We start from the raw sequence: 17,388 nt of genomic DNA, 5'->3' as shown, positions 1-17,388 counted from the left end.
CTTTAACACATGTGTATATATATATATATATATATATACATATATTAAAACTTTTCAGTTATTAACTGATATTCATGTTCTTGTCATCAACAATATCAGCAAAAACCAGAGTAGTGAGCATTATAAAAATGAGTACCTAATAAGTGGTCTGGGGGTTGTCAGAAGCTGAACAATCCACTCCAGGCTTTGTTCACCATACATCTGAAAAGGAACAAGTCTCTTTTCAATGCACATGACATATTTTCATACTAAAATTTTGTTCGTTAAATAATATTTTTTTTGTCTTCCCAGAACCAAAAGGAGATAGTGTAAGTAGTCAATTCTCAAGTTATTGCTACGTCTTCCTTATTCAATGTCTATAATAAAAAGATGACTCTGCCCAAAAGGAAAAGAGAAAATACATAAGGGGGAAAGAAATAGCTGTGAGAAGGGAGTGATGTCCAGTGGGACCTAATTTTAAGGGAAAGGTCACAGTATCACAGGTAGAGTTTTCTAGTATAGATTTCAAAACATCTGTATTTTACTTCAGCTTTAATTCTGGGGGGAGTAAACCACTTTTTGGAGTCTCACTTGCCCCATCTGTAAAATATGGTAAGTAATGATCTGTTAAGTTTCTTTGAAAATGCCAAAGAGTTGGGCACCGGGGTGGTTCAGTTGCTTAAGTGGCTGACTCTTGATTTTGGCTCAGGACACGATCTCACGGTTCATGAGGTCGAGCCCGGCATTGGTCTCTGGGCTCTGACAGTGCAGAGCCTGCTTGGGATTCTCTCTCTCTCTCCCTCTGCCCCTACCCACTTGCACGGGCTCGCTCTCTCAAAATAAAATAAACAGTTAAAAAAAATAAGAAAATGCCAAAGAGCAATGCACATTTAGTTTCATATGTAATATGAAAGTTGTTAAAATAAAATTCTTCTGGCCGTGGCATCCTCACGAGACATACCTGTGATGAAGACTGGCCCCTTGGAGCCATCACTAAAACTGTGGTCAGCTTCTGGGAGCGTTGGTTCCATGGAAATGGCTGCTCTGTCCTCCCTTCCCTCATGAGTCTGAGTCAGGCAGTCATCAGTTAGAAAGGAAGTGACCCACACCGATGGTGCCACCACCTCAGCAGCTGCTTCAGGTTATATACTTGACGAATGACGCACACTGCTCCGAACTCTGGAAATGAGAGCAAATGGCCCTTATCTCCTCGATGGCCAAATAAAGGGGCGGTGATAGCAGGTAATAATAATTCTGATAGGCAAACCATAGCTATGGTTTATTGACTATTTAACAAGTTTCAAGCACTGGGCTGAGTTCTTCACATTGATTTTTTTTTTCCACTTAATGTTCACAAAAAAATTTATAAGGAAGCGCTTAGTATTATTCTTATTTTATATATAAAAAAACGGAGGTACAAGATTATGTAACCAGAGAGTAAGCTTTGGAGGCAAAATAAGAGAGTTCCAAAAACGAGTACGAAATTATCCACTAACTATGAAAGATTAATGTTTCTATCTGGCATTCGGGGGAAGAAAGTAAAGAGACAGGAGAAAAGAACCAAAAGGAGAGAATATTACAGAGGCCCCACTATATTAAAAGTGTTAAAGAAATGTCAGCCTCAAACGGACAAGGGAAGAAGGGTCAGCTCTTGTAACATATCATTGTGAGTTCTCATCCACGCCTAGGTTTTCTTGGACGGACCCAACTACTAAGTCTTTGACATTGGGGAACATGTCTGGTTTTTGTTTTTGTTTTTGTTTTTAAGTTTTTTACTTATTAGAGAGAGAGAGACAGAGAGAACAAGCAGGGAGGGGCAGAGAGAAGGAAAGACAGAATCCCAAGCAGGCTCCCCGCTATCAGCACAGAGCCTGATGCGGAGCTTGAACTCACAAACTGTGAGATCGTGACCTGAGTGGAGATCAAGAGTTAGATACTTAACCAACTGTGTCACCCAGGCCCTCCATGTCTAACCCACTATGATACTAGGCACATAAATCAACTGGAGATGAATGAAGTACATTTGCAACTTGAACCCCACTTACCTTGTACGGTAGGAGAACAAGTTCAGCCCAAAGATCCTATAGGGTTTTTACAGCCCCTGGAGCTTGTCCCTTGAGGAAACAACACTGAAATTACCCTTTCTCAAATAGGTCTATGTTAGGAGCAGACTCTAGGTGAAAAGTTAGTATGAGCAAAAACTAAGGGGGGCCCTAAGGAAGGATGCTGCACTGGATAACCTATGGATAACCAACAGTGCCAATCTGAGGATAACCAGATGGAAATGAATTGTGACAATCTGATAAGGACCCAAGGAGAAAGACTTGACTTAAAAGTTAATCCAAGAACCTTTTGGAAAAGTCCATGTTTTTTTAAAAAAATGTTTTTATGTTTATTCAATTTTGAGAGACAGAAAGAGGCAGAGCATGAGCAGGGGAGGGGCAGAGAGAGAGGGAGATACAGAATCCGAAGCAGGTGCTCCAGGCTCCGAGCTGTCAGCACAGAGCCCAACGCAGGGCTTGAACCCACGAACTGTGAGATAATGACCTGAGCCTAACTGACTGAGCCACCCAGGCATCCTGGAAAAGTACAGTTTTCAAAAGTAACATTATATGAGCAGAAGGTTTTGGGTGCATAATGAGGGATCCACACAAAACAGCTGAGGTGGGACCAATGAAGAGATGCCAATGACACATGGAGGGGCTGAGACACCAAGATGTGGGGCTGGAAAGACAGCCGTGGAATAAGTTTGCCTGCCAAGGACCTGGGAGAGACAGAAAGCAGACATCAAGGTGACAGTAAATGCACAATTGGCTACATAACGGTTTTTGGTGACCTGGGCTAGTGTATGCTAGTGGGAAAGCACTCGCATGTCCAGAAGGATAAATATCACCATTTCTAAGTTGGGGTTCAAACCACCAACTCAGGTACTCATATTGAGAGCAAACCCCCAGAAGATTAATGGGACACTTTCTACCACAAACATTGATTCACACAAGTACAACGAACAATTAATCTCCCATTTAAGTGATATTGAAGATCAAGAATATTGGCATTTCTTGGGTCACCTGGGTGGCTCAGTTGGTTACGCGTCCCAACTCTTGATTTCGGCTCAGGTCAGGATCTCAGGGTTTGTGAGATCGAGCCCCGTGTCAGACTCTGCGCTGACAGCGTGGAGCCTGCTTGGGATTCTTTCTCTCCCCGGCTCTCTCTGCCCTTCTCCACTGGCACGCTCTCTCTCTCTCAAAAATAAATAGACATGAAAAATGTAAAACTAAGTAAATAAATATACAAATAAATACATAAATCAAATGGAGTCCTATCAACATAGATGATCTTTATTTTGCTGGTTCATTTTGACACCTGTGATTGCAGGACCTCCACGGTCCTTTACTTATCGATGGGGAATCCCCAACATCTGTTCTCACCAATGTTCATTTGGGCTCCTCTGCAGGATGAACCACAGTTGTGTCTCCTGCCCCATCCAAGCCTTCTTTAGGACCACCTGTTGCCCGTGCCTCAATTCCCTAAAGCTGCATTGCTGAAGCTTCTCATCCTCGCCTCTGATCGCCACTGTTGAGCTGTTTCCCACTGAGTGTCTGAGGGCCACTGCTGTGACCGCCACCATCCATCACAGCCTCGCCCTCAGGAGCCTCTTTCAGTGCACCCCACCTGCGATGGCTGAATGTTGGTGTTTTATCCAGGTTGAAATCCTAGTCCCCATTGTGATAGGATGTGGAGGTGGGACTCTGGGGAGGTAATTAGGTCATGAGGATGGAATCCCATAATGGGATTAATGTGCTTATAAAAAGAGACACAAGGCAGTTTCCCCTCTCCCTCTCCGCCATGTTAGGGCATAACAAGGAAGAGAGCTCTCCCCAGGAACTGAGTCTGCCCGCACCCTCATCTTGGACTTCTAGCATCTAGAATGGTGAAAACAAATCTCTGTTGTTTAGCCACCCAGTCTGTGGTACTCCTGTTATCTTCGCCAGAACAGACTAAGACACTTTCTTTTCTGCTTCTGCCCAGGTACAGCTGGCACATCAGAGCCATGTTCTTTGGGATCGTTAAAGGAAGCCACACAGAAGATCAGTGCCGGAGTGGGGAATCGCCTCTCTCCCTTGTGGAGGCCGTTTTGGTACATGAACGCAAAACTTTCACAGCAAGATTCCTCTGGTGGCTAGGGGTGGGGTAGGCGGGGAATGCACAGACACACGGACTGGTTTCACGCTGTGACTCACGCCTGCATAATCAGTTCTGTCATACAAACGTCCACCAGGCTACATTCAGCAACCTGAGATTTCTCGAAGAATAGAAATGCATGCCTACTGGGGTCTCATAGCCATCATTAGTGTGTTTTGCTGGTTGATCTTCATTTCACCAAATCGCCATTTCCGTTTTAATGGAGAGAGGATTCCAATCCTGATTTTTTTGGAACTCTTATCCAACCACCTTACAAGCCCCAAAGCCATCGGCCACTGGGGGTGGGACGATGAGAGGTGGGAGCATCAGGGGCAAGACACATACCTAGAGTCTGGTGGACGGAAATGCTCTCTTCTGTCACAGACGGAGAGCGGCAAGGCCTGCGGGGGCTCCCCAGAGGTTATCGTCTGCAACTTCTCCAAGAACAAAAGGCACAAGACATCCTTCCTCTGGGTGGCAGGAGGTGCTGGGTAGGAAGCAGAGGCAATGGAACGCTCAGCAGGCTTCCTGTCGGGAGCCAGAAACCACTGGCCTTGGAACGCTGTAAGACCCTGTCACTTGGGCCAGGGTGGTGGGGTGTGGGGGTAGGGGGGACAGGGGCATTAAAGTGACCTGGACGGAATTCTCCAACCTCCTCGACCCATAATACTGCCCGCCTCAGACAGTTGTTTGGAAGGCTAGGACGGGACAGTGGATACCCTGGTACCATATTTACCACGCATACCCTCCCTTCCTGCACTAAGCCTGTTTTAAAAGGACCTGTCTTGGGGAGGAGATACGAGGGCAGCAAAGGCATTGGGCCCGCCCTCCACTAAGTCTTCATGAGGGGGGAGCAGGAGCGTGTGGAAATCTGGGGACGAGCGAGTGGTAGAGGCAGGTCTGCTTGGGTGGAAACACACTGGATCTGCCAGGGTGGCTGCAGGGAAGATGGGGGGAAGAGCTGAGCACACAGAGTTGGCTGGTCTCTGAGAAGGCCGGGTGCAGCTGTACACCCTCCTGGGGAAAGTCCCGGATGTGTAGACACCACACCTCAGGTCTCTATTTACATGCTACCTAATTCTTTCTTTCACTTCCTCCTTCTTCTTTTGCTTAACCATGTATCCTTTCTACCCTTGTCAAAGGATGAGTTAGAAAAAATTAAGGCATGGGGGCATCTGGGTGGCTCAGTCTAGTTAAGCGTCTGACTTCGGCTCAGGTCACGATCTCCCGGTTCATGAGTTCAGGCCCCGCATTGGGCTCTGTGCTGACAGCTCAGAGCCTGGAGCCTGCTTCCGATTCTGTGTCTCCCTCTCCCTCTGCCCTTACCCCCTCAACTCATGCTCTGTCTGTCTCTCTCTCTCTCAAAAAAAAAAAAAAAAAAAAAAGAATTAAGGCATGGCAAAACTCCAGCCAACCTACTGGTCTAAAGGCCAGCTACTCTGTTAGAAAGGTTAACTGGGTCAAGAAGGTCACACGGTGGCCATTTTTAAAGGTGTCATTTATAAATTTCCTTCATCAATGTTTTCTCTCTCTCTTTACAGGAAAAACACAAAACAAAAACGAAGGATGGTTTTATTCCTTCCCACACAAAGCATCTGTAGCAAAGCAAAAGTAGGATTTTAAGTGACAGATTCACCCTGGGGGTCTCTCTAGAATATTTGGTTTTTGTGAACAAAACCCACTGAAGGTAAAGCACATGAAGGCTTAGATACACAAAAATTTCCAGCATCAAGGAAAAGGCACAGGCTCCTATTATCTGTGCTTATTTGTGGTATTATATAATTTATTGTACTTTTCATAAATGTGCCGGCCTTGCGAACTGTCTTCATTTCACTACAGAAGCTGCAATGAGTCATTTGCTATCTTGGCGCAGGATTTTCTTTTCGGTTCTCATATTTATGAATTTGTCCTCCTGGAAAATATCAAGGTCAATTTCTCCCATTTGTGGCAAAATGCAGAAGGTTTAACTGAAGGTGATGTTGATTATGCATGCATCCAAATATAGATCTGAGTCTTAAATATTTATTTAAAAATTGAAAACACTTAGATGGGAACACATACAAAGGCACAAAGTAAACAAAACAAAACAAAAAAGTGAAACGAGATTTAAAATATGTTTTCTTAACTCACAGGGTCACGCTGTATCAAGCAGGAAGAGCGAGTCTCTGCGATGACTGGTTTTTGGCTAATAATACAGTCTAAAATGAAAATATGAAGGTAACACACGATAGCTAATGATTTAAGTTTTCAAATAGGGGTTTTTATTTAGTTGACATTTTGTTTTTCGGGGGATGTACTTTTATATTTTTAGAGAAAATAAATAGCTAACCCAACCCTAAAGCTATTTGGAAATGAAACAAAATATCAGGAGGGACTTAGGACTACGGACGATTTCCTACACTCCTTTTATACAGTCAGGTTATAGCTCTGGAGTTGCAACAATTTCCTGAGCACAGCAAGGAAACCAGTAGGCAAACATCGGTGAATGATATTTACCAATCATCTTGTTGATTTTACAAAAACATGTAGAGGGAGACCATCTTTAGGTTGGAAATCAGATTTGATAAAACCTAAAAAATAGGGATCAACAATAGCGACTGAGGTGTAATAGCAAAGGTGCCGTGGAGCAGCGACAAAGCACTAACTTGGATGCGAAAAGCGGATGGAAAACGCCGTGAGTTTGCGGAGGGAAACTGAATTGCAATTCAGCAAAGCGCAAAATAAAGACAGCCCAGAACACGTAAGGACTCAGAAGATTTAATACCCATGCATCCTTTCACAGAGAATAGTGTCCACCAAAACAAGGGAATAAATCAAGACATAGATTAGGGAAGCAGTGGCTCCAACAATAGAGCTGGGAAGGGAAATCCTTGGATGACCACTGGGTCCCTGGGGATCAATGAATCCACATTAGAGAAGGCAGAGGCCACCAGGAGTGAGGTTTCCAGGAAAAAAAGAAAGCTGATGGGTCATCTAACTTAGTGAATATTTTTCTTTTTTTAGATTTGACTCTTTCTGGGGGTAATTTTATTTTTTATGGTAAAATACACATAACATTAAAATGTGACATTCTGGCCGTTTCCAAGCGTACATTTCTGTGGTGTTGAGTACATTCACATTCTGGGGCAACCATCAGTCACCATCCATCTCTGTAACTTTTCAGCTTCTCCAACTGAAACTATCTACCCATGAAACAGTAACTTCCCATTCGCCCTCCCTTCAACCCAAGGTAACCAGCAAAGTAGTTTCTGTCTCTCTGGGGTCGACTGCTCCAGGGCCAACCTATAAGTGGAATCTCGTATTTGTCCTTCTGTGACTGGCTTCTTTCACTAGGCGTAATGTCTTCAAGATTCTTCCATGTTGTAGCATGTGTTAGAATTTTTTTTTCCTCTTTAAGGCTGAATAATATTTTGTCGTATGTGGAGATCACATTTCGTTGATCTCTGGGTGGCTTCCCCTTTGGCTATTGTACATAATCACCTGATTGTACAGATTTTCTTTCTTTTGCATATATACTAGGTGGAATTATCGGACCACATGGTAATTCTATGTTTAGTTTTTCAAAGAATCACCATAATTTCCCAACAGATCCACCTTATCCCCTTCCACCAGCAATGCACAAGGGTTCCACTTGCTCAACAAGTTTACCAGCACTTACCTTCTGTTTTCTGAGGAATGGCCAATCTAATGGGTATGAAGTTGTATTTCATTGCGATTTTGATTTGCATTTACCTAATAACTAGTGATGTTGACTATGTTTTTGTGTGATTGTTGGCCATCTCCATGTCTTCTTTGGGGTGATATCCATTTAAGCCCGAGGTGCAGTTTTCAATTGTTTTGTTGTTGAGTTGTGAAAATTTTTATGCATCCTGGATAACAATCATTTATCAGACATGATTTGCAAATATTTTCTCCCATTCTGTGGGTTCCCTGGCGTCTTGTGATGCACAAAATTTTAATTCTAAGAAGTCCAACTTATTTTTTTATTTTGCTGTCCGGTTTTTGGCATGATATCCAAGAAATCATTGCCAAATCCAAAGACACAAAGCTTTTCTTCCACGTTTTCTATGAGTTTTATGCTTTTAGGTCTTGTATTTAAACCCATTTGCAGTTAATTTTTATGTATGGTATAAAGTAAGTGTCTAACTTCATTCGTGTGTAGGTATACAGTTTTCCCAACACCACTTGTTGAAAAGACTGTCTTTCCGCTATTGAATGACTTTTTCATCCTTGTTGAAAATCATTGGACCCTACATGTCAGGATTTACTTCTGGGCTCTCTATTCTATTCCATTGGTCCATTTGTCTATCATTATGACAGTTTTATGCTATTTTTATTGCTGTAGCATTGTAGTAAATTTTGAAATCAGGAAGTGTGACACCTCCAACTTTGTTCTTTTTCAAGATTGTTTGACTATTTGGGGGTCCCTTGAGATTTCATATGAATTCTAGAATAGATTTTTCTATATTTGCAAAAAGCATCCTAGGGATTTTGGTAGGGATTGGAGATTGCTTGGGGTCGTAATAATATCTTAACAATATTGCCTTCCAATCCATGAACACAGGATGCCTTTCCATTTAGTGATGTCTCTAATTTCTTTCAGCAATGTTTTGTAGTTTTCAGTGTACAAGTCTTTTGCCTCTTTTGGCTAAGTTTATTCTCCAGTAATTTATTCTTTTTGATGCTATTTTAAATGGAATTGTATTCCATTTAAATTTCTTACTCAGATTATTCGTTGTTAGTATATACAAATGCAACTGATTATCACATTTTCATTTTGCATCTGGAAACTTTGATAAATTTGTTTATTAGTTCTAACAACTTTTTGTGGACTCTTTCTTTACGACGTCTTTATCTTGCTTTGATATCAAGATACTGATGGCGTCAGAAAATGAATTAGGAATCGTTCCCTCCTCTCCAATTATTTGAAAGAGTTTGCGAAGAACTGGTGTTAATTCTTGAAATATTTGGTAGAACTCATTAGTGAAGCCATCTGGTCCTGGGGTTTTCATTTAGGTGAGGTTTTTGATTACCGATTCAATCTACTTACCAGTTTAGGTCTACTCAAAATTTCTGTTTCTTCACAATTCAGTCTTGGTAGGTTGTATTTTTCTAGGAATTTTCAATTTCATAAAGGTTATTCAATTTGTTGGCATACAGTTGTTCATAATATTTGTAATTCTTTTTTACTTTTCTAAACTCTATAGTAATATCCCCTTTCATTTCTGACTTTAATTATTTAAGCCTTCTCTATTTTTTTCTTAGGCAGTCTAGCAAAAAGACTGCCATTTTTGTCAATCTTTTCAAGAACTAACTCTTGGTTTCATTGATTTTTCTCTTCTGTTTTCCTACTCTCTGTTTTATTTGTCTCTGCTTTAATTTCTACGACCTCCTTCTTTCTATGAGCTTTGGAATTAGTTTACTCTTCTTTTTCTAGTTCCTTAAGGTATAAAGTTAGGTTCCTGACTTGAGACTTTCTTCTTCTTTAATGTATTTACAGCTACAGATTTTCCCTTTAGAGTTGCTTTTGCTGCAGCCCATAACTTTTGGTATCCTTTTTTGCATTTTTATTTGTCTCAAGATATTTTCTTATCCCCTTTGTAATTTCTTCTTTGACCCATTTATTGTTTAAAGGTGTGTTGTTTGATTTCCGTATGTTGATGAATTTTTTAGTTTTTCTTCTGCTGTTGATTTCTAGTTTCATTCTATCAGGATCAGAAAAGATACGGCACCTGGGTGGCTCAGTCCATTGAGCATCTGACTTGTGATTTTGGCTCAGGTCACGATCCCAGGGTTATGGGATTGAGCCTCATGTGGTGCTCTGTGCTGAGAGTGGAGCCTGCTTGGGATTCTCTCTCTTTCTCTCTCTCTCTCTCTCTCTCTCTCTCTCTCTCTGCCCTTCTTCCCCGCCCCCCCCCCGAAATAAAAAAAAAAGAAAGAAAAGATACTTGGTATGATTTCAATCTTTTACATTTCTTAAGAGTTATTCTGTAGTCCACAATATTGTCTATCCTGGAAAATAATCCTTGTGCAATTGAAAAAAAATACGCGCATTCTGTTGTCATTGGGTGGAGTGTTCTGTACATTTCTATTAGGTCTAATTGGTCTACATGATGAGTCATTTTTCTCTTACTGTTTTCAACACTCTCTGTCTCTGGCTTTTGACAGTTTGATTATGTCTCCATTTGGGTCTCTTTGGGTTTATCCTCCATGAATTTCACTGAGATTCTTGGATTAGTATATCTATGTCTTTTCTCTAACTTGAGAAGTTTTCAGCCACTGATTTTTAAAATAATCTCTTTGTCCCTTTCTCTCTCATTCTCTCTCTCTCTCTCTCCTTCTGTGGTTCCTATATGTATATATTCACCTTTTTGATGGTATTCTGTAAGTCCCTTGGGCTCTGTTCACTTTTCTTCATTCTTTTTCCCTTTACTCCTGAGATTTGATTATTTCAAATGACTTGTCTTCTTCATATTTGATGACTCATACTTATGCCTGTTTGTCTTCGTACCAGCCTAGTGAATTTTCCAATTCAGTTATTGTATTTTTCAGCTCCAGAATCTGTTTTTTTTTTAATAATGTCTATCTTTTTGTCGATATTCTCACTTCATTTATATATTGTTTTCCTAATCTCCTTCAGTTCCTTGAACATACTTAAGATAGCTGTTAAGTCTGAACCATGTACTTCTTAAAAAACTGCTTTTGGAAATTGTGTCCTTTTGAATGGGTCATGTCTCCCTGTTTCTTAGCATGCCTGTGAGCTTCTGTTGAAAATTAGGCATTTGCAAAACCAGCTACCTTTCCCAGTCTTTGCAGACTTTGTCATGGGAGACCGTTACTGATTTGCAGCCCCTGAGCCTTGATATCAGTGTAGGGCGATAGCTTCAGTCCTTCAGGCCTTTTCTAAGCATGCATCCTGTCTGGATATGTGTGTGTATTCTTTTTTTCCTGTTATATAAACTCTACTAAATAAATCAAATAACGACCTATAGTCTTCTAATTCACTTAAAGATGCACTTATTAGGATCCTAATATATATATATATGTTAGGCTACATGTGCATGTTAGATGCCCAGACCCTTTCATTAAAAATGTATGATTAAGGCTTTGGTTGTCAACTCTTAGAGTTTTTTAAAAATACCAGTTTGAGCCCCATCCAAATCAATTTAGTATCTCTGGAAGTTAATATTGTTTTCAAAGCTCAATGGATGTGTCTAATGTGCAGCTACGATTGAAAACCATTGGGTTAAGAAGGCAGGATATGAATAACAGAAGCTCAAAGTAGAACAAGTGTGCACAGAGGGTCACTATTGCTTGGTAGTAGCAGATGGGCCAGGTTAGACTCTTGGCACTGGTAACTAGCTATATGATCTTGCATAATGTGCTTATCCTCTCTCATCTTCAATTTCCTTACACTGGAAATTAAACTTCCGTAAATTGGGTTAATAACGGTCCCATTGTGATAGAGTTGTTCCGAGGATTAAATGAAGTAAGGCATGGAAAACACAACTCCTGGCACCTGGTAAAAGTTCATTAAATTATTATAGCAGCATTAATTGCACTGCAGAATATCACCAGATAAGGTGTGAATGAAGCAAATCTTGCAGGATGGAAGGTAGGGTGGAAACATTTCATTTGAACGTTGGAGGAAGATAAGATTAATTTGAAGGCAGTTACAACTCTACTGCCCCCTACATAAATCGGCTTAACACAGTGTGGGAGTGTGAGTCAATAGAATGTTTTTGTTTTCGTGTTTGTTTCCTTAATCCTTGATGGAGAAAAGGACCCAACCTAGTAGATTTGGCTGAACAGAAAGGGTTTTTGGCTACTGTTGATGGATTCTGAAAGGGTTTATTGATCTCTAACACTAGACCTTTCATGTCTTGAGAAAAGGGCTCCCCTGAAACGATGACAAGCCAGGCTGGCTATACTGCATAAACAGTCCAGTTTACTATTAGTATATAAACATTGCTTTGGCATTAATATAGAAAATATGAATCAGAGGGTCCTATTCATAAATAAAATATTTGGATAAGAAGTGAAGCCACCACAGCGTTAATTTGTCTGTAAAGTCAAAAAGAAACAAGAAGAATAAATAGAAAAGTTAGTGTCAGCATCAGGTAATACTTCGGATATATGGCAATTACCTGGTTAATTTAGTCAGTGTGGAAAAATTCAGAACTCTTCCAAATTGGCTATTCATGTTGACTGAAGTATTCAGACAATTAACAAATCTCTGCTTTGTGTTAGGTAGAAAGAAGGTTAATGTTCAAAATGTGCAACAAAATGGTAGAGTACAAAACTCAACAATCAGAAAAATACTTGCCCAATCAGATCCGATGTGATCTGTAAATATGTGTTTCGTCTGTATCTGCGTGTACTCACTAACCGTCAGCTGTGGGGTAAGACCATCTCTTGTCTCTTTTTTTCTACCACTCCTCCATGAAAATTGATTCTTCAAGATGTTTTACCTAAAATTTTAGTGATCCCAGCTGCCTCACTGCACTCATCAGTTTAACCACTTAGCAACAACAAAAATTTCTCCATTTTTTGTTGCAGAGATATCTAAGAGATGAAGAAAGAATTTTTAAAATTATTACTGTTAATGCACTGGTCTTTTCAAAATAGATCATTTAAAATACCATTGGAGTTGTACAAAAACAGCAGAGTAAAACAACAAGGAGAAGAATGGCAAACCAGGAAGTATATCTAATCATGAATATAGTACAGAAGAAAAGTTGACAACAGCAGTAAAGATAAAGATACCAAGAAGAAATGCTCATAGCGGCAGATGTCAGAGAATCAACAGAGTAGTGTTCTCTGGGGTTTGTCCCTTAGAGGTTCAAAACCAACCATCTCTTGTTTGAAACAAGAAGCATAGGTACTCTTGGCAGCTTCAGGAAGCTTGGAAGGTAACACGGAATGAGGAATCACAGAGACAAGCCACTTTGCAAGAAACAGTCTGTCAGTGAGACTAGGAAGCAGATTCTGAGTTCAGTTGATAGAGAGATACAAGATTTTAGTAACCCATTCACAAACACACCCAACCCCAGATATTAAGAATTCCTACTAGCCTGAAACATGGCACTGATTTTCTTTCACATAAACTTACTACAAATAGCTGGGCCAGAAAGAATTTATCTTCTTCAAATATACCATAAAGGGGTTAAGGGATTAAATAGAAATTTAACATGTACAGAAAGCACTTACATTTAACAAATGAGAATTTTAACTAAATACATTGCTGCGAAATTTTTAAATCTTCAAGAAGCAACCACTTCTCTAAACCAAGAGCACAGAGCAGAAATGTGAGAGCTCAGAGAAGGACTAAAGTTCCAAAGAAGGGAAAACTTAATAGAAATGGAAAATGTTTATTGATATAAAAATTTTTTAACTTTCCAGAATTAAGTGAAGATTTGATTCCACAACTTAAGGTGATATATGGCCCATGAAAAACTGATCTAGACAGCCTAGTAAAATTATTGATTTCAGATATAAAATATCCAGTCACTTATAGTAGAAGGAAAAAACTCATGCTGCTCTCAGATGATTTTGTTACTATATTCACTGCTTAAGGACAGTCAGCAAGGTCTAAGAGGTCCTCAATGAAAGACAGTGACCTATGAATTTTATCCTTAGAAAGAGGAGCCTAGTCCTAGTTTATTCAGGGTGACCTTAGTTTTTCCACAGTAAATCTTACATTCCAGGAAGCCTCTCAGTCCCAGGCAAGACCTTCATTTTAAGTGTCCAGGCAATACTTATTACAATGCTATGTATTAGGCAACAATGAGAAAATCTATTAATTTCAACATGTAGAAATAATACAGAGAACATTCTCTGAATACAAGAAATAAATCTAGAAGTTAATACAAACACTAAAAAATAGAAAAATCTCTGCCACTTGCCAGTTAGAAAGGGAAAGTCAAAATGTGAATCGCAGAATATTTAGAAAATAAAGACATAAAAACACCATACAGAAAACCTATTACTTACTCATAGGTAAAATAGGAAAAATTTTAAAATAATAATTTAACAACTCTCATAAACATAGATGCAAAAACATTTAATAAAATATTAGTGAATGACGTTTTATAATATATACATCAGAACCAAAGTAGAATTTATCTCAGGATTGTAAAATTGGCTTCAGATTTAAAAATCAACCAATGTGAGCTCATTTTAAAGTGCAGGGGTGCCTGGGTGGCTCAGTCAGTTAAGTGTCCAAGTTGGTTTCGGCTCAGGTCATGATCTTGCAGTTCAGTTTGTGAGATTGAGCCCCAGTTTGGGCTCTGTGCCCTCCTCGGCTCACAAGGGCACACACACTTGTGCATGTGCTCTCTCTCTTTCTCAAAAATAAATAAATAAATAAACATTTAAAACACAAAATAGAAGTGCAAAATTCACTGGACAAAATTCAACACCCATTCAAGATTAAACCAATAAACAGAATGGCTCTTAGCAAACTAAGACCTTAAGAAGTTAACTTCCTTAATTGCTCAGTCTGATAAAGGATGTTCATAAAAACCCACAGCTAACGTCACACCTAGTAGGAAATTTCAAAACATTTTTTCCCATAATATTGAGAACAAGGCAAGGACCTCCACTCTCACCATTTTGATTCAATTTTGTACTAGTGGTCCTAAATGTTTACAATACAACAGACAGACAAAGACATAACACCAGAAAGGAAGAAGAAAAACTAACTGTATTTTCAGGTGGCATTGTTTGCACAGAAAATGCTTAGAAACCTATAAAACTATGACTAAAGTGACAAGATTAAAAATTACTTTTAATCAGAAAATAAGGTAAGATAAAATTCCATTTATAATAACACCAAAGGAAAACTGCATAAAATACTTAGGAACAAATTTACAAAAGGCAAGCAAGGCCTCTACAACAAAAACTACAAAAAAAAAAAAAAAAAAATTGCTGAGAGAAGGTAACAGCGGATAAAAGACTTGAACATACGCTTACCGTGAAAGATATATAAGCGATCAGGAAGTAAACGAAAAGTCCTCAACATTATTAGTCATCAGGGGGTGCAAATTAAAACAAAATGAGGTAACATTACTTCCTACCAGAATAACCAAAATTAAAAACACTGACCACAGCAAATGTTAGTAAGGAAGGATGTAGCACTGAACTTTTCATATTTTATTGGTGAGAATATGGTAAATCTACTTTGGAAGAATTTCTGACACCGTCTTGTACTACGAAGCAAGTGCCTACGTTATGACCCAAGAATCCCATTCCTAAGTATTGACTTAGGAAAAAAGAGAACTTACATCCACAGAAAGACTTAGACTACAATTTTCAGGGTAGCTTTATTCACAACAGCCCCCCACCAGGAAAAGCTCAGGTGTCTGGTGAAAATGGGATATTTATACAATGGTGTACTACTAATCAATAGCAAGGGGAAAACTACTGACACGTGAACTGATACAGATAAATCTCAAAGACATGCTGAGTAAAAGAAGCCATATACAAAAGCGTGTATACCCTATGATCACATTTGTATCAAGTTCTAAAATAGGCAAAAAAATCAGAATGGCATTTGTCTCTGGAAGGGGTGGAAGATGGGGATTAACGTGGAGAGGTAGGAGAGGAAATTCTGGGGCTATGTTAATGTTCTAGAACTTGATAGGTTTCAGTCACGCATTTGCGTACATTTGTCTAACCCCAGCAAATGTGCACTTAAGATTTTTGCATTTTGTTGTATGTAAATCTATACCAAAAGGAAAAATTGTAGCAAATATTTAACTATTTTACGATATGTATGTGAAATAAAGGAAGTGAATTGATCCCTGCGATTTACTTTGAAGTGAGTCAACAAAGTAAGATAGATAGCTGGACAGATTGACAGATAAATATAGTATTCTATTATCAAATGAGCATAGTAAAATGTTATTGGTAGAATCTACAAAATGAATAAATCCATGTGTTCCCCGTAAAACGATTTCAACTTTGTTTTGTTTAAAATTTTTCACAGTAAAACGTTAAAAAAAAATTCTCTCAAGAAGCTAGAAAGGATATGGCAAAAGTAAAACAATCAGATTTGGTAAGTAGGAAAACTGAAATTGATCATTTCAAAACAGAAAGATGACCAAGGTAATAAATTCCAGAGCTACTTCTTTAAAATAAAATGAGTAGATTACCTGATTTAATACAGAAAATATGTATAGAATAGATGTGTATTTCTACACATAAATATACATATTTATGTGTAGAAATACACAAAATAAAAAGTAAAAATAAAATAAAAAATAAAAAAATACACAAAATAAAAAGTAATAGAAAATTATTATAGAGACTTCAACAGAATCATAAGAGAATACTTCAACTCTCTGCAAATCAATTTTGAAACTGAGATGTAATGCATAGTCGTTTATTAAAATAAAAATTTCCAAAAATGACACTAAGAGAGATAGAAACTTAATTAATTTAAAAATGTTTCCATTATCTTATTCAACATTTTTATGTGGTCTCTAATGAGAAGGTATTTTCAGGTATATAATCTACTATATTTTCGTAAGTAGTAGACTATAAAAGTTTCTTGCAAAGCAGTTAAACTATAAAAATTCCACAAAGGTAATATACCACAAAAGGAGATCCACAGCCCATGCTCACTTATGAACATTGTTGCAAAATATTCAGTAAAAGTAAACAGAGTCCTCCAGTAATTCCTCCATAATTCAATATTAGGAAATCTATTCCTATATTACCATAGATCATCATATTAATTAGTTAAGAGAGAAAATTTATTTTATCCTCTCCATAGATATTTAAAGGCCTTAATACAATATAATATCTATTCTGGATAAAAAATGTTAAATACTAAATACTAAAAGTAGGTACCTCATAACATGAGTTACACACACATACACCTGTATTTAATGTCTACTTAAATATAGATGTAGTATTTGTCTGGATCCAGAGAGGAAGAGAAAATGAGAGGGAGGATGTATGCACGCATGTATGTACATACGCACATCTGCGTGTACATATGTACATATGTATACCAGCCTTCTGCTAAAGCATTATCTTTACAATCTGGAGCAAAATAGGATGTTTCTTGCCAGAAATTTTGTTTATATTGTCTCATAGCTACTAGTATCTGTGATAGACAATAAAAATAATAGAGGTATAAAATTTGAGGCAAAATTATTTTTAATTATTATTATTAAAATCATTACTTGATGGGGCGCCCGGGTGGCTCAGTGGGTTGAG

At 38.6% G+C, this 17,388-nt stretch overlaps 1 protein-coding gene across 2 annotated transcripts in view; it reads right to left on the bottom strand.

Annotated features, from left to right (window-relative positions):
- Positions 1-933: 933 nt before the first annotated feature.
- COG6 (component of oligomeric golgi complex 6) overlaps positions 934-17,388 on the bottom strand; it is a 129,498-nt gene continuing 113,043 nt past the window's right edge. The window contains exon 19 of one of the 2 annotated variants that reach the window (XM_053214697.1): positions 934-1,158. In XM_053214697.1, the coding sequence (XP_053070672.1) occupies positions 1,122-1,158 (37 nt within the window). In that variant the 3' untranslated portion in view covers positions 934-1,121. Of the gene's footprint in view, positions 1,159-4,524; positions 4,649-17,388 lie in introns of those variants that run through there. The other variant, XM_053214691.1, reaches the window with a different exon arrangement.

Source organism: Acinonyx jubatus, chromosome A1 (genome assembly GCF_027475565.1).
Source record: "Acinonyx jubatus isolate Ajub_Pintada_27869175 chromosome A1, VMU_Ajub_asm_v1.0, whole genome shotgun sequence".
NCBI classification, from domain to species: domain Eukaryota; kingdom Metazoa; phylum Chordata; class Mammalia; order Carnivora; family Felidae; genus Acinonyx; species Acinonyx jubatus.
This window is presented reverse-complemented; position numbering and strand designations above follow the sequence as displayed.